At 41.0% G+C, this 25,506-nt stretch overlaps 1 protein-coding gene across 1 annotated transcript in view; it reads right to left on the reverse strand.

The window, feature by feature from the left end:
• LOC125453266 (endothelin receptor type B-like) overlaps positions 1 to 19,416 on the reverse strand; it is a 32,684-nt gene extending 13,268 nt beyond the window's left edge. The window contains exons 1-3 of the mRNA XM_048532591.2: positions 18,636 to 19,416; positions 2,067 to 2,179; positions 1,743 to 1,947 (exon numbers count right to left, since the gene is read on the reverse strand). Of these exons, the coding sequence (XP_048388548.1) occupies positions 1,743 to 1,947; positions 2,067 to 2,179; positions 18,636 to 19,034 (717 nt within the window). The 5' untranslated portion in view covers positions 19,035 to 19,416. The remainder of the gene's footprint in view (positions 1 to 1,742; positions 1,948 to 2,066; positions 2,180 to 18,635) is intronic.
• Positions 19,417 to 25,506: the final 6,090 nt, after the last annotated feature.

Genomic DNA, 25,506 nt, shown 5'->3' on the forward strand with positions numbered 1-25,506 from the left:
GTCACTGTGATTCAATGAGAAACACAACTATTTAAAAGAAAATGAAGAACATTGTAATTGTCTGTGGGCTGGAATTTATACTCACCCACCAATGGGTTGAAAAGTGACTGGGGCAAATTTTCACTGTCATTTGCCCACTCATGAATTTTCCGCAATTTAATGGGAACACTTGACAGCCAGCAAGGGCCTTATTCTGCTGTCACCAATATCTGTACTGCGGCTCCAAGCAGGAGGGCCAGCAGCTTTAGTTCTGTGTTAATGGGGTGGGGATCAGCTACCTCCTTTGAGAACCCCATGGACCAACTGGAGGATGTACCACATCCCCATCTCTCCAAGTTGAACCCCCACATTTAGACCTCCACTCTACCTTTTGAACACAGCCTCCCCAGTCCTGTCTCCAGGGCAGGCCCCCAGTGAGATACCAGAGGTACCTGGGCTACTTAGTTCCTTGATGTCCTGGCAGTAGCAGTAGCTAGCTTTCACTAGTGCCAGTGAAATTACAGAACTACAGCTAAGTGGCTTGGTCAGCAGCAATCTAAGATAGCAATTCTTCCTCAGATAAGGCAGATGTATCAGCTTAAAGCTATTAATACTGCTCCCAGTATTAAATTGCTGCAGGGTAGTCATTCAGATGGTGGGACGGTTCCCCTCTTTTTTTTAGCGGGAGGTTGGTTGGACTGGTAGTGGGATCAGGGCCATTGTAGCCTTTTAGAATCAGCCCTATCCATTGTCTTGCTGCACTCTGTAAATTTATCCCTGGAGATCCAGGTCAACCGTGGAAAATTGCCAATTCTACCATCCATACTGTAAACATGCTGGCTGTATTTGTTAAATTTGCTGGGACTGCAGGAGTGCCTTTTGTTACTCTTGAAAAAATGTTAGCAATGGAGAGAGAGCAACCCTCTTGAACATCCCTGCAATCAATGAACATTTCTAATGCGTGAATTTCTAACGAGTGAATTCCATTTTTGGTAATACATGATCTGACAGAACTGGGAAAAATATTCACTTTTCGGAGTCTGCAGTCAACATGAAACATTCTTAGGTTAATTATTGCATAAAATAAAAGCAGACAACTTACAATGCAGAACAGAGTTGGTATTTTTCACCACAAATTTTCTAACTATCTTATTTCAAATTGTAGTAGTTGTGCACAAATCTTTTCGAACTTTGGCTGCATTCATACTATGGGGTCATGGTAACAAAGAATGACTCTTCATTGTACAAATCAGTTCTATATTCAAACTAAAGTGAAAAAGGTGTTAATAATAGACCTTATCTCAGTGTACCCTCTGATTGTGAATTATGTTTGACGGGGGAATGCAATTCTGCAGAGAATGCGTCATCATCTTAGAAATATTTCTGAACATTGATAGTACTTTAAATATACAGAGAGGAAATGAAGCTCCAAATGCTGATACATGTGGTGAGTATATAAGCATGTGAATGATAAAAAGAATTTTGAGAGATCTTTCTCTCGAGTGCAATTCTATCTTAAACAGTCAGTTCTACTCAAACACCGAATCCAAGAAACTGTTGTCTATTAAAATTCTGTGATTTTATTAAAGCATTTAATGTAATATTCTGTTTGGTTAATTTTATGAATTAGTTAATTTGCAGTAATTTACTCTGGTATTGTCACTTTGCTACATGGTTGTAGACTAAACTAGTTGTACTCTGTCCAAATCTGATCAGAAAAGTGTATTGCTTAATACATAAATAAAAATGATGGATCCACATACCTGCATAAATGGACTTTTTTGAACAGGATGGAGCAAGCAGACACTGAATTTCTTTCCTCTGTAGTCTGTATTTACCAGATCAAAGGCTATAGTCTCAGGAACTGCCAGAATAATTGACACAACCCAAATGAGAATAATTTCAATCACAGTCCACATAGGAACTCTGATTCCTTGAATACGGCTCCAGGATGCCACAGCTCGATACCTGAGATTGGGTTAATGCATTAGAGAAAAAAAGACATTATGCATTGAAATGCCTTTCAATAAAAAGCAGCGAGAGAGGTAGGACAGAGAAAAATATGTTTGATTGCTGTGTTAAATTACCTGTCTATACTGAGTGCACAGAGACTCAGAACAGTGATTCCAACAGATGCCTTTTGCATAAACGGCATTAGTTTGCATATTTCCACCCCAAACGGCCAGTCTTCAGCATGGAGCTGAAAAGAAAAGGATTAACTACAAATTAGTTTCCGAGATGAACACTTTTTAAAAAGTGACTTCATCAATACAGTCCCGAAATGCTGAAAGTGCAGTGGTACCAATTTCCCAGACTTCTGCGTCTGCGGGAGGCTATCCACTTTTGTTTCTTCTTTAACTTTTCTACTTTTTCTATTCCAATAGCATCATTAAAAGGTACTGGATCTGCACACCAGGCTCTTGGACTATGATCCAAACAAATGAATTCAAATCTGGTCAAATGAATAATTTTGGAAGACAAAGCTATCAATAGTAGTGACTATGTAACTATTCGATTGTAAAGCAAAACCATCTGATTGATTAACGTCCTTTAAAGAAGGACAATTTCCATCCTTGAGAGATAGTAGGAACTGCCGATGCAGTTTTTCTGAAGAAGGGTCCAGACACAAAACATCAGCTTTCCTGCTCCCCTGATGCTGTTTGGCCTGCTGTGTTCATCCAGCTCTACAACTTGTTATCTCAATTTCCATCCTTACCTGACATATATGTGACTTCAGCAATATGACTAAATCAATTCTCTCTATGAACATCTAATAAATTACCCAGTGGTACTTAAGAAGACAGTACCTTACTCCTGTCTCAAGGACTAACAGACCTCAGCAATAATTGCTGGATTAGCCGGTAATGAACATATATGACAAATGAATAAAAGTTATTCTCGAAATTTGCAATTCTTTCTTTTTTCTTTAGTGATGACTCTAACTTATACTTTGTAAATACTGTTTGCCCTTTAGTCTGTCAATTCAGAAGCTGCTCTCTGTACAAGACCAGATGTTGCGGGTCAACAGCTGACACTGACTGGAGGACTTAGAACAAAATAATCCAATCACATTCTAACTGCATTCCAGGGATGTGGGCATAGCTGGTTGGGCTATCATATGTTGCCCATCGTTAATTGCCCTGAAAAACGTGATGATGAGCTTCCTTCTTAAGTAGTTGAAGTCTTTGAGTGTTGGTTCTCCTGCAGTCTATATGAAAAGGATTTTCAGCATTCTGTCCCAGTTATAGTGAGGGAATGGTCGTGTAATTTCAAATCAAGATGGTGCATGGATTAGGAGGGAACTTGCAAGTGTTGGTGTTCTCATAAGCATCTATTGCCATTGGCTGTCTGGGTGGCAAAGAGAGACATTGAACAGTGCTTTCAGAGGATGATTTACATCTTCTAGATGGTACTTGTTGTTGCCATTGTGCTTCACTGATGAAAGGAGTGAATGTTGAAGGTGGGGGAAAGAGTACCAGTCAGGTGGGATGCTCTTGTTCTGGATGATGTCAAGCTTCTTAAGTGTTGCAATAGCTGCAAGCATCCAGGTAAGTGGGAACATTCCTAACATGAACCTTGTCGACAGTGGACAGGTTTTTGGAAGAACAGGGGATGAGATACTCACCATAGAATTCCTTACCTAGGGCCTGTTTTTGTGCCATTGTATTCACATGGCTACTCCAATTCAGTTCCTATTCAATGTTGACCCCAAGGATGTTGATTGTGAGGGGTTCAACAAATGGTACTGCTGTTGAATAATAAGGAGCAATGCTTGGATTCTGATTGTCCTAGATTCTAAGACTGCTAGTGAACAAGTAATGGAAAGTTGGAAAGATCGTTGAATCCTACTCTTGGGACAACAGCCAAACTTGGCGGTTTTACAATAGGTACTAATTGAAAACACAGTGTAGCTTAGTTTAACTCCATCTTTAGCTTAGTGGCATAATGTCTATGAATAGACAGGCATCCCATACAATTCTATACTTTGCTACATTCTTTAGGAATATACCAACTTTAATAGTGTAACAGCAGTGCAATAGTGTTCAAAACTGTCACCAAGTTATCCCCAAAGCTGTCCCTGGGCTGAAGAAGAGCTAAAAATCAGCACTTCAAATTGTTCTGACCACCACCAGTAGCAGACCTATAATTATCAACGCTTCACACTAATATTACACAACTCAAAGTGCATTCTTAAGGAAACACTCAAATTTGCTTCGAAATGCAGCTGCATATACAACAATGTATAAAGTTTCCCCTTCCGTAAATTAAAGCCTGTTTAGTGCCTTAAGTTAGTGCCTTGTATAAAGAGAAATTTCATGGGAATGCATAAGTATGATTGAAGTCATACTGTTATGATTCCACCCCCAACTCTGTAAATGCATGGCTGGATGGTTTTAATTTTTTACAATTCAAGTAGGCATAGTATGGCAAATTCAGTAAGGCACTGCACCTGGCTCAAAAAGCTCAAATAATCAATCTGACGCCTTCAACACCCACCCACTGCCATCTGGCAACATTCTCCCACTGGAGTTGACACAATATTAAATTTCACATACAATGTCATGTTATTTCAGCAAATTCATGGAAATGATCCTTCAACTTATTTTCATCTGTAAGTGACGCACTATCCCTAACCCATTCCCATGAAGAAAGGCAACTTAATCTAGCACTGCTCCTTTGGGAATTAAAACAGAAGTTGCTGGAAAAGCTCAGCAGGTCTGACAACATATGTGAAGGGATAAACAGAGTTAACATTTCGGGACTGGTGACCTTCCTCAGAACTTCTCCTTCGGGATTTGTTTAATTTCTGCAAAATAATTCTTTACATAAAGGGTGAAAGCTGTTTCAGGCGTTTGTGTGCAATTGGTGAGTGATTAAGGAGCTTGTCTACTTTGACCTGAACAAAATAGCAAAGCTGAATCAATGGATGTGGAGCAGGAGCCTCTTAACAGTAAATAGTAAGATGCAGTTGGATTCCGCTAGGGGGAGGCAATAGTGTGTTGGTAACCGCAGGCTCATATTCTGGGAATGTGGATTCAAATTCCACCTGGGCATCCCATTGATTGTCATAAAAAACCATCTGGTTCACTATTGTCTTTTAGTAAAGGAAATCCTTAACAGGTCTGGCTTACATGTGACTCCAGACTCTTAACTGCCAGGTGGGGAATAAATGCTGGCCTAATCAGCAAGACCTAATTAAATAAGGGAGGATAAGCAGTTTTTAAAAGTATTCATGTGATCTGAGAACTACATATAATAATCACAGTGCTGAGACCTCCAGCCACCAGAGAAACATGGAGGAAGGGATAATGTAGTTAGATTCAGGAAAGATATGACAATAACAGGGTTATTGGTGGTGGGTGGCTTTAATTTGCTCCATATTGATGCGGACTCTCTTAGTGTTGGAGATTTAGATGGGAAACAATTTGTTAGGTGCATTCAGGACAGTAATTTGAAACAGTATCTGGATAGTCCAACAAGGGAGGGGGGGTGTCATACTGCATCTGGCATTGGGAAATGAGTTCAGCCAGGTGATCAGAGCTTAAGTGATGAAGCATTTTGTGAATGGTGACCTAATCCGTAAGTTTTTGGATACTTATGGATCAGGACAAGAGTGGATCTCAGATGAAGGTGTTAACCTGGGAGAAGGCCAACTATAACTGAATCAAACAACAATTAAAGAGAGTGTGGATTGTGAGTAGCTGTTTGAGGGTAAATCCACATCTGGCATATGGTAGTCTGTTAAAGACTAATTGATTATAATGTATGACAGGCATGTTGTATGGTGTGTTAGGTTTTATTGGTAGAGGGATTGAGTTCCGGAGCCGCGATGTCACGCTGCAACTGTACAAAACGCTAGTGCGGCCTCACTTGGAATATTGCATGCCGTTCTGGTTGCCCCATTACAGGAAGGATGTGGAAGCATTGGAAAATGTGCAGAGGAGATTTACCAGGATGTTGCCTGGTCTGGAGCAAAGGCCTTATGAAGAGAGGCTGAGGGATTTGGGTCTGTTCTCATTGGAGAGAAGAAGGCTAAGAGGGGATTTAATAGAGACATACAAGATAATCAGAGGATTAGATAGGGTGGACAGTGAGAGTCTTTTTCCGAGGATGATGACGTCAGCTTGTATGAGAGGGCAGAGCTACAAATTGAGGGGTGATAGATTTAAGATAGATGTCAGAGGCAGGTTCTTTACTCAGAGAGTGGTAAGGGAGTGGAACGCCCTGTCTGCCAATTTAGTTAACTTAGCCACATTAGGGGCATTTAAACAGTCCTTGGATAAGCAGATGGATGATGATGGGATAGTGTAGGGAGATGGGCTTAGATTAGTTCACAGGGCGGCGCAACATTGAGGGCCGAAGGGCCTGTTCTGTGCTGTATTGTTCCATGTTCCATGTTATTCCATGTCCAAATGTCAAATAACATTCAGCGAGATGCATCGTACAGCTCTAATGCTTTGTCCTGTCAAGACGACAACAGGAACAATGAAAAACATTTACATTATTTCGACATAAAATGCATTGAACATTATTCTTTTCAATTAGTATAATTTAGTGCTGATTGCTGCTATTGTTTATAGCTTTCATTTTTCCAAAGACTGGAGTGTCAAAGTCAACAACAGTGAGCAGAAAGAGAAAAGGAAAAATCAAACCCATTTAAAGTGATCAGTAGAAGAAGGATGTTAAGATGTTTGAATGCAATCAGCACGTGTGGTGTTTCAAACGGTGAAATGCACAACGAAATTCAAAGCAAGGTCATATTGACTAGAGGCATAAAAATTTGGCACAGAAACCATAGCTATCCACCAACATCCTTATTCTACACACCACAACTTTCTAAAGCTACTCCATTAGTAAATTAGTAAAAAATGAGTCAAATTGTCTAGGGATTAGTCTTAGCTAGCAGGAGAAAAGAAATTGCATTTATATGGCATGTCATCACATTTTGAGCACATCCTCCACTAGCAGGTTAGCATTGAAAGTGGTCATGGTTATGCAGATATATGCAACTTACATTCATATAATGCCTTTAATCTAATAAAACATCCCGAGGCGCTTCACAGGAATATTGTCAGTCTACATGAAGAGACAGTCGGGGCAGATGACAAATCATGGTCAAAAAGACAAGTTTGACACAGTGTCTTAAAGAAGGACATCCAATTAGAGCAATTTTTGGAAAAGCTCAGCAGGTCTGGAAGCATCTGTGGACAGAAATCAGAGTTAAAGTTTCAGGTCGAGTTTTAAGGAAGGGTCACAGATGCTGCCGGGCCTGCTGAGCTTTTCCAGCAATTTCTGTTTTTGTTTCTGATTTACAGCATTTGTAGTTCTTTCAGTTTTTATTTGTCTTCCAATTAGAGAGGTGGTGACAGAAGACCTCAGAGCTTGAGGCCAAGGTAACTGAAGGTAAAACCTCCAATGGTGAAGTCATTATTAGGAATATACAAGATGTCAGAATTAGAGGAGCACAGGCACCTCAGAGGGTTGTGGAGTTGGAGGAGGTTGCAGAGATAGAGAGAGGCCAAAGCTTTGGAGGGATTTAAAAACCAGGATGACAATTTTAAAATAAAGATGTTATTTGACTGGAAGCCAAGTGAATCAGCAAATATATGGGTGGCACAGTGCTGCCTCACAATGCCAGGGACTCGGGTTTGACCCTACCCTCGGGTGACTGTATGGAGTTTGCATGTTCTCCCCATGTCTGCTTGGGTTTGCTCTGGTTTCTTCCCACAGTCCAACAATTTGCGAGTTTGGTGGATTGGCAATGCTAAACTGCCCATAATGTCCAGGGATGTGCAGGCTAGATGGATAAGCTATGGGAAATGTAGGGTTGTAGGGTAGAAATGTGGGTCGAGGTAGGATGGTCATTGGAGTGTCAATATGGGCTGAATGGCCTCCTTCCATATTGTAGGGATTCCATGATAAAGAGAAATGGGACTTGTTGAGAGGTAAGACACAGGCAGCAAAGTTTTATATGGCCTCAATTTTAAGGAGGATAGAATGTGGGAGATTTGCCAGGAGAGTATTGGCATAGATAAGTCTAAAGGAAACTAAGGAAACATTAAGCCTTCAGCAACAGATGAGCTGAGGCAGTGATAGTGTCCAGCAAGCAGAGATTAAAAATAGGCAGTCTTACTGATGCCAGGAATGAGGCTGGGGACTCAGATGGGACACCAAACTTTATTTAAAGAATGCCTTAATCTCGGACTGCTGCCAAGGACTGGGGTGGAACCTATATCTGGGGAATTAAGTTTGAAGTGTAGACTGAAAACAATGGTTTCCGTCTTCCGATTACATAATTGGAGAGCATTACTGCTGATCCAGTATTGGCTGTCAGAGAAGCACTGATATTTTAGCAACTGTGGGCAAGCTGAGAGAGATGTTGGTAAGGTAGAGCTAGGTCATCAGTGTTCAAATTTAAAAAAAAGTTTTCTTTCAAATGATGTCACCAAGGGGCATCCCATGGATGAGAACTAAGAAGAGGGAATGGATAAATCCATTAGGACGGCAGAGTTGAAGGTGCAGGAGCAGAAAAAGTCATTGCAAGTGGTTTTCTGCCTGTAGTTAAACAGAAGAGAATGGAGCTAGCTGAGACCAGTCCCACCCAGTTGAATGAAGGAGGAGAGACATCAGAGGAGGATGGTGTGGTCAACCATGTCAAGGGTTGTAGACAGGTCAAAAAGGATGATGGTGGCAAGTTTACCTTTGTTACAGTTACTTAGGCTGACATTTCTGATTTTGATAAGAACCAGTTCAAAGCTGTGACAGGGGCAGACTGCTGAGTGTAGGCTTCAAACATGGAGTTTTGAGAGAACTATGAATGGACCTAAGAGGTGACCACACACCCAAGGAGTTTAGGGATGAAAAGGAGGTTGGAGGAGGGGTATTAATTTGCAAGGTCAAAGGTGTTTAGGAATAAAAGGGAAATACTGCAGATACTAAAAACCTGAATGAAAGCAGAAAATGCTGGAGAAACTTAGCAAGTAACTAAGAACTCAACGGTTATGCCAGCATCTATAGGGAGAGAAACAGAGTTAACTCTTGAAGAGACATATTGGAATCAAAACGTTAACTCTGTTTCTCTCTCTACAGATGCTGGCATAATCATTGAGTTCTCTAGCATCTTTTTTTTTATTTTAAGAGGATCTAAGAGTTTTTGTTCAGGAAAAAAGAGGTAATTCATTAAATCATAGAACCTCTTTAGTGCAGGTGGAGTCCATTTGGCCCTTCAAGTCTGCACTGACCCTCTGAAGAGCATCCCACCCATTCCCACCTCCACCCTATTCCCACAACCCTGCATTTCTGATGGCTAATCCACCTAGCCTGAAAATCCCTGGACACTAAGGGGCAATTTAGCATGCCCAATCCATCTAAACTGCACATCTTTGGATTTAAAATGGATTAAAATATATTTAAAAGAGAAAGGAATAACAGTGAAGAGAGAGACCTATTACAATGTAAGTTAACATGGAAATCAAGGGAATAAGATATTAGCTCACGGACAAGATGAGCACTGAGAGGTGATAGGGTGAGGTGCTACAGAAGCTGAAGAAAGATACAAGTTCAGCACTAGGTCAAGGCGATATATTAAAGGAAACTTGGCTAGATGGGCTAGTGGAAGAGAAGGATACAATTGATTGAAGAGGCAAGTAATTGGATTGTCTCAAACGTAATGGCAAAAAAATCCATGAGCTCCTCATATTTATTGTTGGAGGCGAGGGTGAAGGAAACAGGAGAGAACAAAAGTATGCACACAAGGCCTCACAAGCAGAAAATAAATGAAGAGGCAGTCTACGTCTGGTAACATTGTTAGAGGAAGGAATATTTGTCAAGATAGGGAGAACTTCTTGCTTGTCAAATAGTCAAAGAGGATCTTTTATATCCACGTGAGCAGACAAGTAAGGCTTTTGTTTACCAACTCTTTTCAGTTCACTGAAAACGAAAGGCTATGTATAACAATCTGCCATTGTTAGTATTAAAAGCTCAAATCTACTGTTTCTGCCAGGTTACATGTAAAATTAGAGCTGCTTGCTCAGGTACATTTGTTGCAGATTACAGTTTGTCTTCTCGAATTTTAATAATCCATTTTTTGCCAAACATTTAGGCGCATTTTGTCAATCTAAATCAGTAAGTCAGCGAATGTGATGTCTTGGCTCCTATCTTTGGTTACAATTCTTGATTTGTTTCAACAGGTGAGAAAAATGTTCTCATTCTTTTCTGCTGAAATACAGTAAATTGTGATACATATAGTATATGCTCATGGCAAACACCCAAATGGCTGGTTAATTAGATGATACTTGTGTGGGAAATTCTAGATGTGCATTATCTCGGTCATAAAACAGCTTGTAGCAGTTTTTTCTGATATAGTCAAGTGCAAAATTTAGTGGGTGCCTTGTCCAACATTACAAAATATGAATTAATTGGTTAATTTCTGTTAATTTTGTAAGACAGAAGGAGTTAGATTCTTCTCCACAGATTTTAACAACTAATCAAAGTGACAAATGGGCAAATATGTGTTTTAATGCAATATCAAAGCAGAAAGAATTTTTAACAAGTCACAATAGTAATATCATAGCTGTCAAAGTTAAATGATTTACATACATTAAATCAGGAGCATTCTGTGGATCCACTCTGACAGAGAGTTCCACAGAATGGGGAACACCCATTACTCTAATGAAAGCAGCATTAACTGTAAATCTACAAAACTGCAGACTATGAGCTCAGGGAAGGTGTAGGACTGCCAATCCTCTAGGATTCTCCTGGAATCCCCTGGAATGAAAGGTTAACCTCCCAGAAACTGCTGGAAGCAAACAAGGAGAAAAATCGAAGGGGTGTTCACAAAATGGTTTTGTTTTCATTGGCTGGGCACTTGGAGGTGGGAGGTCATGTAAAGAAATCTCGAGGATTAGGAGCAACCAAATAAAACTGGCAGACCTTAGCAAGCATTCAGCTCCTGGGAAGGATTACAGAGACAGGAGCTAAGTGAAATCCAATTACACTTTAGAGACGGCTTATAAATTCCAGAAGATCTGATTATAAAAATGGTGTGAAAAGTGTAATAAACCCTGAGACATCCTTCGCTCCACTGGCTCCCATGTTACTGGTTTAATCCAGTTGTGGATTGTGCAAATACTGTCTCAGCAGCAGTTTTAGTAAGGCCTGACTGATCCACATTGTTGGCTTTGTGCACCGTGTAAAGGAGATACTCCATGACCTTTACTTTTAGGTATGCCACATTGATAATCAAAGGAGACAAAGGGTTTGGCAATATGTCACAATGCAGCTGACCCATGCTCAAGCATAGACACCAAATGTAGCTGATGAAAGACATTCTTGATTTCAAATGGATCATTATGAAAAGACAAAAATATTGTAAAATTGAAGTAGAAAACAGTTCAGGATATTAAACTGAATTTTGTTCATGTCCCCGCATATATGCTGGTTAAAATTGAAATTAATGGCCTGAGGAAAATATGTTTGCATAATGCAATTAAGAACCATACAGTGAATGTGGAACATTATAACCATATGCCCATGATTTTTGTCCTTGGCAGATAGTCATCTTGACAGTATAGAAAGAATCCAGCCTGTTCAAAATGGCCACCCTGTTACTGGGATATAAAGCAGAGTGGGACATTGATGTCTGCCACCGAAAGTTGTTATTGCATTCAGTAAGTCAAAAATCACAATAACACCAGGCTGTAGTCCAACAGGTTTATTTGAAATCACATGCTTTCGAAGCGTAGCCCCTTCATCAGGTGACTCACACCTGATGAAAGTGCTACGATCCAAAAGCTTGTGATTTCCTTTAAATCTGTTGAACTATAACCTGGTGCCATGTATTTCTGGCTTTGTCCACCCCTGTCTAACACCGACAATTTCACATCACGGCATTCAGTAAGCATCATCTCAAATCATTACTTGTCAAACTGGAGACATACCAAGAAGGTAAAATTGTTGTTCCAGTTCTAACCTTTTCTAACAGTTTTCTAAAGAAGGATCCAGACCTGAAGTGTCAGCTTTCCTGCTCCTCTGATGTTGCCTGGCCTGCTGTATTCCTCCAACACTACACCTTGCTATCTCTAACTCCATGTTGCTTCTTTGAATCTAGTTCCAGATTTTTAAAAATTGTGAATGTAAAGATAAATGGACTAAGCTTTTTTAATACTAAGTTGATACAACATATTCAATGCCTTTTATCGATTAAACATATGAATACCAGCTATAATCTAATTATTCCAGAGGTCTTGCGTTATCAATATAATATTCCTTAAGTATTTTCTGTATGATCCATCAACTATGTGGCAACCAAAATTCCAACAACTCTCATTGCACTGATCTCTCGTGGCAACAGAAAATGAACATTGTGATGGTAATAAGACAAATCACACAAAGACAGTATTCTCTTGAGAAAGAAAATCTGATACCACATAATAGATTTAAGACAAAGATGTGATGTCCAGTGTTGATTGTTGGTATTAAATGCTCCAGAGATGTATGATTTTATTTCCTCATTCTTGATCAAATCATTGACTTGACATAAGACAGATGCAATATGTTAACTAATTCTACCACTTACATGCAAACCAGGCTACATTTGTCACAGATAATTTACTGCTTGGGTTTTCTATCAACTTTTAAGCTGTTAGAGCTGATAAACATGATGCATATCAGACACAGCACATCATTCACAGTAGCGCTTAAGTTTTGAGATGAAGAGCGTTTGCTGCAGAAATCATACAGTGTAGACCACATACCTGGTTATGTTCATTATTCAAGGTTTTTGAGAAGATTCATTATCTTTAGTACTGGCTCATGGTCTTACTGGCCTGAAGGGTTGTTATAAAGTTAAGATAGAGTGAGGTCTTGAAATATTCTGCATTCTAAGATTTTAGTTTACAGCTGTGGTAGCTTTACTCCACTCTAAGATCACAGCCATGGGATGGCTCAGACAAAGTGGAGAGTGATTCAGCTGCTATATCATGTGTTTTATTCTATGTGATATGTTCACAGCGACAGTTAATACAGCAGAAACTTAAAATTATTGACAAGTGATTCACATCCAATGTTTCCTAAAACTTTTTTTGTTATTAATTACACATTTTTACCTCTACTTCCCACTTTGATTTAATGGAGTATCTGTTCTCTTCATCAATGAGAGGAAAAAAAAACTTGGCAATGTTTTCCTGCAGTGAAACTTGGCAATTTAACCTAATACCCACTCTCCGTGTGAATTCTAAAAGTAAAATATTACAGATTTTCAAGTCCGTCAACGCTGATTAAGTTTATTATTTTCGGCATATAAATTTAAGAAAACTTTTTTTTAAATGAGTATGAGTCTATTGGACAATTATGCAGCATTAATGATCACAATTTGCATGATTTTTCAGAGCTGTAAATCGTCAAGTTTTAGAACTTTGTCCAACTGGACTGGTTACATGTTAGTCAGATACATTTCCAGCTATTGTCTGAAAGGTTCCAGAGTTGGGAATGTAATGTTATTTTAGTTGTTGCACTACAAATGCTATGTCAGTGGTGGCACAGTCGTTCTAACCTCCATCTCCTACTCCAGGACTCCAAAACAAAAATTAAAGCTGGCATTTCAGTGCAGCACAACCCTTCAGGCCAGTAAGACCACAACGAGTGCTGCACTCAGATGAAACATCAAATCAAGCCTCTGGCTACAGTATCGAGTCGATACCTTGTATCTGGGTCAACATTTATCCTTCAATTGGCATCTCAAAAAAAGATTATTCATTTCACATTGCTGTTTTGGGACTCTGGTGTGGTCAAAATCAGTTGCCAAGTTGCCTACATTACAACAGTGACGACATTTAAAAAGTATTTAATCGACTATGAAGTGTTTTGGTATAGCCAGTTGTAAATGGAAGCTACTATATAAGTACAACTTTTATTATATTGAAAGCTACATTATCTCTTTGCACTCAGGCCATTTATTAGTTCACTGTCCACTTCATGCAAGAAAACAAACAGCCGGTGTCTGTTCAGCATCTGGATTAAGGAAAGGTAAAGATTCCAATGAAAAGAGAACAAATGCAGAACTTTATTGAGAACTTCAAGGGCATATTTTCAACTGGCTGCTCTCTAATAGAAAACTTCAAAGCGATTAAACATGAGTCAATTTGAGCAGACACTGCTCATACAGAATATTGATTTATTTTTCTCTATTTCGTCTCTCTGCTGTCCACAAATCATTTTGCCCATAGAACCATCTCTAACTCCCACTAAACTCTTGACCACCAGCTCCTCTTGTGGCCACTACAGTAACTTACACTGTAGATAACTCCCTCTCCTTAAGACACTGCCTCCCTTCCTCTGAAATCCATCAGCAAAACCTAATCAAAGAAGCCCACTTTCAACATGTTTCAACATGTAATCCTCCTTGCCCTCTTGAACTCTGTTGCAGACTTTTACGTGGTAAAAGCTCACAACCTTTGTCTAACAGGTTTATACACAGAGAGTGATAGGGCCTTGGAATGTGCTGCCAGGCAGACCATAGGAGCCAATATGACAGCAACATGTACAGGCAGGGAATAGAGAGATACAGACCATGCGCAGGCAGATGGGATTAAGTTTAGGATAGGTTCATGGTTGGCACAGACAAGGAGGGTCGATGGGCCTGTCTCTGTGCTACACTGCTGTGTTCTATATACTGCTGCATCTGATGCATTAGCCTTGACTTTTGTCTTCACAGATTTCTGCACTCCCAAAGCTCTGGTGCCTGTTAGCCATTCTTCAAGTTTGTTTGCCCTCTCCTGAAGGATGCAACAAACTTGTAATTAATTTATTAAGTTTAAATCCCATCAAAGTCTTGGTCCTTCCTAACCCTCTAATCTCATGCTATGTTATAACCTTTTCTAACAAAGTGTAATTTTCTCTGACCATTTCACCTCTCAGATCTTACCTTTCTCTGTTTCTTTAAAAGTTGAATTCAACCCAATCCAGTGACAAAACATGTGGTTATCGCTTCTAATCTTCCCTTTCATGAATCTATGTGTGGAGGACCTTTTCTGTTATCTATATTAAAAGGTGCTACATAAATAACATCAACTGAATGAGGTAAAGTGCTGCTTTTAGGATTTTCTATCCAAAACACTAGTAACATTATTGAAATATAAAGCTGCATTTTGCTTGTTAAGAACTTTTAAGTAGTGATTATTAGCAAATTACATGCAATGGTGGGGAAAAGAGATAATGGAAATGACTGCTAATCTTGATGTCCTACCTGCTTGGCAATCATGAAGATTTCAAAGTATATTTATAGCTATAAACTTGTTAGAGCAGGAAGGTGGGATTTTCAGCAATCCTCGTAAATTAATGCACCTTCATAACAAAAGTGGAGGAAGTGAACATGTGAAGAATTTAAATGGATTCCACTTTACAGAGCATGTAAGTTCAAATCTGCCCTCAGCTACATTTGTCAATTGTTTAGACTGCATTGCTAAAAGCTAATACACATAAATATTCAGAAATGCTCTGCAAGCAATCTGTTAGTATGATTCTTACTGGTAGTCAGTAAGAGCTGTACTTCTTGTTTACAGGGCAGAGGTAGAGTAAAATGGTAAAGCATCAGAAGAAACATGAAATAAAAATAAATGCTGACAGCATGAAAGAGTAGTTACAAGAACAATAACTGATTTGGGAGAAATATCAATATACATCGGGTCAGGCACAACTATCTAATCTTGTTCTGCCGGCAAGTTTAATGTTTCTACTCATGTTCACCAGATAGTTTCACATTACTATCTCAGTTTGGAAGTTGTCCTCTGGTCAAGATGAGTAAGCAAGTTGTCATAACATACTACCATCTTCAGTTCCATATCAGATTCTAGGCACTGCCACACTGTGCCGCAGTTATACTAACTGGCACATTAAGGAGACAAGATCTTGGTATCTGCTGCTGAGCACCTGTGGTTGACTCCTGATTAAAATGATTACATTTAGGGTGAGTCCAGTCATGGTGATCCCATCATTCTGAGAACATCAAATGATGTGTTTGTGGGGAAGATGAGTCATGTACAAGTTTGGAATGCAGACAAAGAACAAATAGGCCAACTTTAAAATATAGGTGAACAACAGTATCAGGGATGATGACAAATGGTTATCAGATATATATAGAGATGAACGTTGAGGACAAGTAATTTTTGGTACCACACTTGCATTTTAAAAGTCGTGACCATGCTTTTTCAAGCTGTGAGGGAGCAAATATAAAAAATGAAGAAAAGCAAATGTGAATTCAGAAATTATTATACTATTTAAGTTATACATCAACATTTTTCCTTATAGTTTGCGCATGGCAGAAGTTCAGGTATTTATTAGAATGCTCTACAATCTGCAAACCTGAACAAGCATTTTTAATATGAGTGATTGTTAACTTTTTATTGAAATGAAGCTGGAATTTCCTACAAAATCTCACGGTATCATCACCCTTATATGATAACTGGACGCATTAACATAAACAATTTTTAAAGTACACAATGCAAAATATATTATCTTAATATTCAAACTATTTCATACATTCATAATTCACAACATTGATATTTGTTAGTTTAAAAGTTTATAATGTTTAAGCTGAAGGTTTTTCTCACCCTCATGAAAAGTACACAAACACATCTCATTTGCAAGAGCTAATAAAATTGAAATTTGGAAGCATCTCTAACAAAGTTTTGCAGCAAATAAATTCTGCCAATAATAAACTATGCCCTTGCTGGGTGCTAAAATTGATGTAACTTATTTTAAATTTTACACAGTTTTAAAGCAGGAAATGCTTTACATTGCTATCAAGTTTAAAGGCCGTTGACATAGTGACACACTGAAAAGAGCAGTACACATTCTTTTCTGACTTCTTGGACATTGCAATGACCATGCAGTGGAAATGTGCTACCTGGATAAACAGAATTTTCACAATTTCAATTTAGCAGTCTCAATTTTTTTAAAAAAAACTATACTGTCACAACTAGGCATTGATGCCAGTACATCAATGTTTGGTGCATGAAAATAAATTAAAAAGATCATTTTCAATGCTGTTATGCGATATTTCTACAGTCCATGCTAGATTGGCTGATTAGAAGTTCCATATAGCTAACATTTCATTACCTGCTTGTCATCAATACCTTAGCTCTAATGAAGAGAAGTCTAGAAAGTAAACTAAATTTGCATCTATAAAGTAGTGCTGTGGGATTCAATTATCTGAATGTGCTATTCTGATATTTTGTTGCAATACAATATAAAATACAGTTGACAACACCTGAGATATAATGTAGGCTGTGCTGACTGCAAATCAAACTTTGTGCATTGTGTAAGAACTCTACTGTACACAGATTTTGGTCCAGGTTTTCCTGTGGGAGGGCATCTAACAGTACGTGCCACTAGTCAGATAGTTAAAATAACAGGAGCTAATCTGAGACCAATAAGAACAGAAAAGCAAAATCTCTTTTATCGATCAGATTGCAGGATTGTGAAATAAACACAACGGCCAGAAGGACGCACAAACTAAACTAGTTAGAATCGAAAGCAAAGTAGGTGCCACAGCAGATACAGAGAGCCGGATAAAGATTGGAGTAAGAGAGAGAGAGAGGTCGGAAAGGGAGAAAAAGAAAATCAGTGTTTGCATTTTGTTCTAATCAACCTGTTCAGCGATTTATCATGCAACTTCAGAGCAGGTGGGGCTTGGACTCACGCCTCCTGGCTCAGACACGATCACTCGACCACAAGAAACTCCCTACTTTTTAATAATGTTTAAAATCTCAGACTGCAATTAAAACCTGTAATAGTTCATTTTCGCCTGTAGAAAGGTTGACCAGCAATATTAACCCTTCCCCTTTTAATAGGAGACTTAGAGAGGAATGGACCGTACTTCAGTTTCGGTGTACAGTTTAGTTGCTTTCTACTAAACAAATGCGGACACTTCTCCCCGTTCAATGGTGCTACTTTTTTTTCACGAAGCTAGTTGCGAAACGGGTCAGAGTGGATAGCAGCGTTACAATATCCAAAGCTCACTTCCTACCTGTCTTTAACTAAAGTTGCTGCAGCATGTACTTGTAAACAACACCGTGCGGTTTGCCTCATCATTTACCTCGATAGTAGAATCGGTCCACTATTTCTACATTTTTTTTCACTCGCTCTGATAAGGCAATGAGGGGGTTGTGCATTCGTTAAATAGATTAAATACAAAACGTCTGGCAAATCCAATAGAATTTTTTTTTGTCTGAGGCTGTGTGCAAAACCCAAGAGGTGAATTGGTTTTCCGGACAAGTCGTGTACGCTTAGGTTTTGTTTCGTCGAGGCAGTGTTTCACCCTCCACAGAGTTACACAGACATCCTAAAACCTATTTGCACGTGGAATCAAGTAGCAGCTTCACTGTACCTTAAAGCTCCGTGAATCAGTTTAATTGCAGTTCCCAGATCCTAATTGCAGACTTCCTAGTTTAAGTGTAGAGGATGCGCTGATCGAAATAAAAGGCGGAAAAGTTTACAAGTGAAAGAGAAGAGCTCCCCTTGTCCCCTAGGGCAGCTATCCCCTCATAAGATGCAAAACACAAGCCTCTGCACCATTTCTGTTTCCTCTTCCACACCAATACACAGGGTGAGAAGTCTCCGTCCCCACACCCCGGAGTGTCTCCTCCCCTGAGCCCTACCTTATAGACGGTGATGGGGATATCGATGATAATGTGTAGCAAATCCCCGAGAGCCAGGCTGGCAATGAGGATGTTGGGTCCATTCCTCATGTACTTGTTTTTGTAGATAATTCTCAGCAGGGTGGAGTTGCCGATGATCCCCACCACGAACACTAGGCAAGAGACGAGGGTGTTGATATATTTGAAGGTGCCCTTAATCTCGGTCCTCTGCGTGCACAGGGGCCGGTTCTCCGAACCGTTACCGTTCCGATTCCAGCCGCTGGCGTTCGCTATCTCCCGGCCCGCCGGTTTGTGGGCAGTGGGCGCCGGTTGAGGCGTGGTCTGACCCTGCACCGTGTGTACAGAGGTCTCCCCCAGGGTGAGGAGTATCAGAAAGACCAGAGCTCCTGAAGCGACCATCCTGAATCTCCCCAACAATCTTCTCCCCACCCCCCCCCAGAACCAAGGCAGTCAGTGGGAACCGAGAGGTCTACAACTTAGAAACTATAAAGGAGGAGGGGCTGTGATGGGGGTGGGGAGCAAAAAGATAGAAGATAGTTCAACCAATTCTACTTGGTCCTCCCGTGTAGGACCAGAGGCTCTAATCTATCAAACCCAGTCCAAGTTCGGTCTCTCTCTGATAAACTTGACTGGGTTTTAAAAGGGGGGAGTGATATCCAGAAGGCGTTAACTTTTCTGCCCGTAGACATAACGAGGGAGGCCCCTCAGGTCGAGTGTATTTTGAATCACAGGATTTTTTAAAAACATGTTAATGAAAAATATTTTTCTTACACCCTGTGCGCCCCCCGACCATTACCGTGCACTGAACACTTTACGCCTTGCTTAATCTTCACCTTATTGTTGACAAGTCCGTTCATCCTTCCTCTGCCTACCCCTCCTCTACGTCCAAATAAACTAAAAAAGTCCCCCACACCCCTCCTGTTCATTTTCTCCAGTGTCCACGGCGGGATTTGGATGACAACTTTTCATTCGCACTGAGATTCTGAGGATTGTGTTTCTCGCTGCAGCACAGATCCCCAGTTCTCTCTCCCTCTCTCTCTCACACACACACAGGTTAGAGCCGGGGCACCCTGAACATTTTAAGTTTCGCTCCCTCTCTGTCGACCCGCGGTAAGAAATGATTCCCCGGGCACTAGTCCCATCCTCCAGCCCATACCTCTCCCCCAAGACCCGACATTACAAAATCTGAGATCTCAGATCCAAGTGATATATTTGCAATGCTTCTCTCCAAGGGGATTTTTTATTTCAACCACCTTCTCCCAAGGAGAGATCCCGACAAAGATATCATCCGGATACAAAATTAAATTTGGAGATCACAGAGGCAACATCTATGGACAGTGACCATCTAACGGTTCCAGTCTGAATAATTCTTCACTAAATCCCCCGACCTGTCCCTTGTTTCGTGCTTTCGCCACTGTCATATCAACACCTATGGTTTTTGGAGTTTGAGTCGCATTTTTTCGCACCAAATTCAGCATTCTTTCCGTTTCCAACTGAGAATTTGTGCCTAGCTGCTTAAATTGTGTAAAGTGAAGTGAAAATATAAGCTAAACCCGGAATCTGGGGAAAATCGATCAATTTAAACACACAGCAAACCTGGCAAATTCAAGCAAAGCACTTAGTGTTGGAAATCTGAAATAAAAACAGAAAGTGCAGGAGAAACTCAACAGCATTGGTAGAGAGAGAAACAGTTAACATTTCGTATCGAAGATAATAAAATGTGAGGCTGGATGAACACAGCAAGCCCAGCAGCATCTCAGGAGCACAAAAGCTGACGATTTCGGCCGAGACCCTTCACCAGAGAGGGGGATGGAGCGTGGGAACTGGAATAAATAGGGAGAGAGGGGGAGGCGGACCGAAGATGGAGAGAAAAGAAGATAGGTGGAGAGGAGAGTGTAGGTGGAGAGGTAGGGAGGGGATAGGTCAGTCCAGGGAAGACGGACAGGTCAAGGAGGTGGGATGAGGTTAGTAGGTAGGAGATGGAGGTGTGGCTTGGGGTGGGAGAAAGGGATGGGTGAGAGGAAGAACAGGTTAGGGAGGCAGAGACAGGTTGGACTTGTTTTGGGATGCAGTGGGTGGAGGGGAAGAGCTGGGCTGGTTGTGTGGTGCAGTGGGGGGGAGGGGACGAACTGGGCTGGTTTTGGGATGCGGTGGGGGAAGGGGAGATTTTGAAGCTGGTGAAGTCCACATTGATACCATTGGGCTGCAGGGTTCCCAAGCAGAATATGAGTTGCTGTTCCTGCAACCTTCAGGTGGCATCATTGTGGCACTGCAGGAGGCCCATGATGGACATTTCATCTAAAGAATGGGAGGGGGAGTGGAAATGGTTTGCGACTGGGAGGTGCAGTTGTTTATTGCGAACTGAGCGGAGGTGTTCTGCAAAGCGGTCCCCAAGCCTCCGCTTGGTTTCCCCAATTCTCTTGTAATTCTTGCAACTCTCTTGTAATCTCTTCAGCCTTGGACTTCACCAGCTTCAAAATCTCCCCTTCCCTCACCGCATCCCAAAACCAGCCCAGTTCGTCCCCTCCCCCCACTGCACCACACAACCAGCCCATCTCTTCCCCTCCACCCACTGCATCCCAAAACAAGTCCAACCTGTCTCTGCCTCCCTAACCTGTTCTTCCTCTCACCCAACCCTTCCTCCCACCCCAAGCCGCACCTCCATCTCCTACCTACTAACCTCATCCCACCTCCTTGACCTGTCCATCTCCCCTGGACTGACCTATCCCCTCCCTACCTCCCCACCTATACTCTTCTCTCCACCTATCTTCTTTTCTCTCCATCTTCGGTCCGCCTCCCTCTCTCTCCCTATTTATTCCAGAACCCTCACCCTATCCCCCTCTCTGATGAAGGGTCTAGGCCGGAAACGTCAGCTTTTGTGCTCCTGAGATGCTGCTTGGCCTGCTGTGTTCATCCAGCCTCACATTTTATTATCTTGGATTCTCCAGCATCTGCAGTTCCCATTATCACTGATGCAACATTTCGTATCGAGTTTGCTTCTTCCATTTGATAGTGAATAAATTGATCCGGCTTTAAACTTAGGCTGCAGAAAATAGGAAGCGCTGGTTAATTATTTCCAATCAACCCTCTCATTTTATCATTGCATGTCAGATCCTCCCAGCTTAATCACCATTCCCATTTTTTTTTTTCTGGCGAGATCTTGGCGGTGTGGAAAGAGGGTCTCAATTACTCGGAGAAATGATATCTCCACAGTGCCCTGGCCACCTTTCAACCAACTTGATAAAACAAAAACCTATAAGACTGTCAAGTTGTTTATCACGTTGCCCTTTATGGGATCCTGCTGCACTAAAAAAAATGAATGTACGTTTAAGTGCAGCACATTAGCTGTTCAGCACTTAGAGGCTGTGGCGCTGAAAAACTCATTCTTGTCTCTTATTTCCACAGAATCCCTACAGTGTAGAAGCAGGCTATTCGGCCCATGGAGTCCACACCGACCCTCTGAAGAGCATCTCATCCAGACCTACACCCCTGCCCCACCTGAGTTTCTATGGTTTATCCACCTAATCTGTATATTTTTGGATTGTAGGGAGAAACCGGAGCACCGAGAGGAAACCGACACAGACGTAGCGAATATGTCCAAACTCCGCAGAGACTGTCGTCCTAGGGTGGATACTGAGCCCTGGCGCTCAGCACTCCACCGCCCTTGACATTTCCTTCTGATATTTCAGCGTTAAGGAGTACAGCCACATTGTAAACTTTCTTTTCTCCTCACAAATCTTTAATTGTGATGCCCCTCACAAAATTCAAATTCAAGTTTGAATTTTTCAAATCCAGGTCTGGACACCCGAACTCTAATCACTGTCACAATTCACATCCCTCCCATCCATGACCTGAATGATCTGTCCTTGCTGGTCTGTCACACTTTGCATGCATCCTCCTCCAACTCCTGTCCTCCACAAAACAGCTGAATGTGACTGTTGCTCCTGAGTACCACATTCACTGGCCCAGTCATGGAGAAAAACCCTCCTGGAGTAGTTTTTACCTGAGTCGCAAACTGTTAGCTCTCGAACCTCGTGGTTTTTACGGTAGAGATAGGGTTTACTCATTGAACTAGCATGAATATTTAGATAGATCCTTTGTAACTGAAAACACAGGAGTCATGTGCTTCCATTCTGCTCACAGGTTCCAACCAGTACAGCAAAGAGCATGCTACTATGTAACATAACCACTAACTGGGGGTCGATTAGATCAGTTGGCTGGTTTTCGACTTAGTGTGGCATCAACAGTGTGAGTTTAATTCCTTCTCGACCTTAGGTGAGGCAACCCTCAGGTTAAATCACCACCAGACATCTCCATCCACTGAGAAAACAGCCTTATGGTTCTCTGGGACTACATCTACTTTACTACTTGCTTCAATTTGTTGAAAAGCCAAAAGTAACCAAAAACTTTGCTTGAGCTTGTCCAAGGATCTGAAGAGTGCATATTAAAACACTGTGCTCCTTATATATTTTACTTTCATGTTCTCCACGGTGTCGGGTTTCATTTGAACACTGGATAAGCCATAATTTCTTTTGGATCCCCTGAATACTCCACTCCCTCAGCGCTGATTCAATCTCCTCCCTATCTTCTCTCTTCAGTTGAAACAATTTGAAACTTTGGTTTGCCATTTGTTCCTAAGCTGTGTTTTCAAATTCCATATCTTCACCTTCCCGATGAATGGCAATATCTGTCTACATAACCTCTCTGACTGTGCTTCTGTTGATGTTTGCAAGTAACAAAGGCACTGTCTCAGCAACATCGACAACTCCAATGCTTTTCTGACTAATGTCTCATCCTCCACCCGATAGTAATTTGACTTATTCAGATCTGAACACACATCAAGCCCCATTTCTCCTACCATCAATATTTTCTGCATATGTGTCCGATTAAGTGGCTATGCAGAAATGTTGAAGGTATCATTCAGCACAACAAACATTCCTTTAAAATTGCATCTGAATGTGTTCATGAAATGATCTCAAACAGGTAATATAACGCAGCAAACATGCAGCATGCAATAAGAAAGAACATTGCCCATCAGTGCTCATCAGAACACTGCTCACATTGACTTCTTAGCCAACAATGCCCTACTTTTAAGAGTTTCTTCCTTTTACTCAAATCTTTCAAAGATTACTAACTTTATCTTACAATGCAACAAGAACACTGCATTCCTCAAACTCAACACTCTTGTCCATTTGCCACTCCCTTTGCTCCACCATTGGTAGATGTGTCTTCAGTTACCTAGGCCTTAAGCTCAAGAATTTGCTCTCTAAATCTTTTCGTCTGTCAATCCTTGTTTAAGGTGCTCTTTAGAAGGTAATTTCTTGATGAAACTCCTAGTCGCCTGCTCTAATCTCCTGTTCTTTGCCAGATCATTGTTTTTTTGAAGTGTCATGGGCCATTTTTCTACATTTATAAATACAAGTTATTATTATTGTTGAACAAAGCAGATTGTGTTTCAAGGTGGACAATCCATCGAAACACTATGCTGGCCAGAAGATCTGCGCTGGTGATTTGTTTTCTAATTCACTTGATTCTTGATCTTCTGAAGGCTTCTCTGCTTGTTACTTCCTCTCTTTTATCACCCTCATCATTCACCTCCTGGGGCAATTTACACAATATTTACTCTTGTATATGGGGCAGGAGTAGGCTACTCAGATCCTCAAACCTGTTTTGCTCGTAAGTAAGGCCGTAGCTGACCTAGCTGAAACCTCAAATTCACATTCCTATTTACCTCCAATAAACCTGCTTGCTATAATCTGTTCACTTTTGTCTTAAAACTATTCAAAGGCCCTGCCACCATTACCTTTTCAGGAAGAGAATTTCAAAGATACATGACTCTTTGAGACAGTGTTTTGTCCAATCTCTGTTTTAAATGGGTGACCTCTTATTTTTAAACTGTGGCTCCCTAGTTATAGATTCTTTCATAAGAGGAATCATCCTCTCCATATCTATCCTGTTGAGGCTGCTCACGATCTTACATGTTATATCCTCTGTTTGTCAAGCATTTGTTTTTGATTGGAGACAAAAAAAACTGTAGATGCTGGAATCCAAGGTAGACAAACAGGAGGTTGGAAAAACACAGCAGGCCGGGCAGCATCTGGAGGAAAGGAGCAGTCAATGTTTCAGGTAACTGTTACCTGAAAGATGTTACTAATAGTCATCATGTTAAAAAGAACAAGGAGATGTGAAGGAGGACACACACATGGATACATCAAATAAATGAATAACCTAGGATAGTTAAATGGGATCAGGTAATGGGAGGCACATGGAAGGGAATCAAAAACAACTGGTAGACAAACAGGTGGCTGGAAGAACACAGCAAAGCCAGGCAGCATCTGGATGAAAGGAGAGGTCAACATTTCAGGTATTGCCCTTCTTCAGGACTGGATGAGCAGATAAAGAGGGATGGGGGGAAGGGGTAGAGGTGGGTGATTGGTGGACACTGGTGGTGGGTATGATCTGGTCAGTCAATGGGCAGGATCAATCCAATTGGTGGCTGGAAGGGAGGGTCAGAAGATGGAGAAAATCTCTTTGCTATCCCACCTTCTCCGACTCTGGTCTCCTGCAGACCTTCTCTCCCCACCTCAATCTGTCTTCCATCCCCAGTCAGTAGCCATGCCTTCAGCCATCTGGCTCTGAATTGTAAAATGAAACAAAGAACCGTGGATGCTGTAAATTTGAAACAAAAGTAGAAATTGCTGGAGAAACCTGGCAGAGAAACTGAAGACGTGTTACTGGACTTGAAATCTTAACTCTGCTTTATCGTTACAGAAGCTGTCGGACCTGCTGAGTTTCTCCAGCAATTTCTATTTTGGCTCTGAGCAGTCTTCCTTGAAACTCTTTACCTCATTCTTTTCCTTTTAAGGGACTC

The sequence above is a fragment of the Stegostoma tigrinum genome, chromosome 6, assembly GCF_030684315.1.
Source record: "Stegostoma tigrinum isolate sSteTig4 chromosome 6, sSteTig4.hap1, whole genome shotgun sequence".
Lineage (NCBI taxonomy): Eukaryota > Metazoa > Chordata > Chondrichthyes > Orectolobiformes > Stegostomatidae > Stegostoma > Stegostoma tigrinum.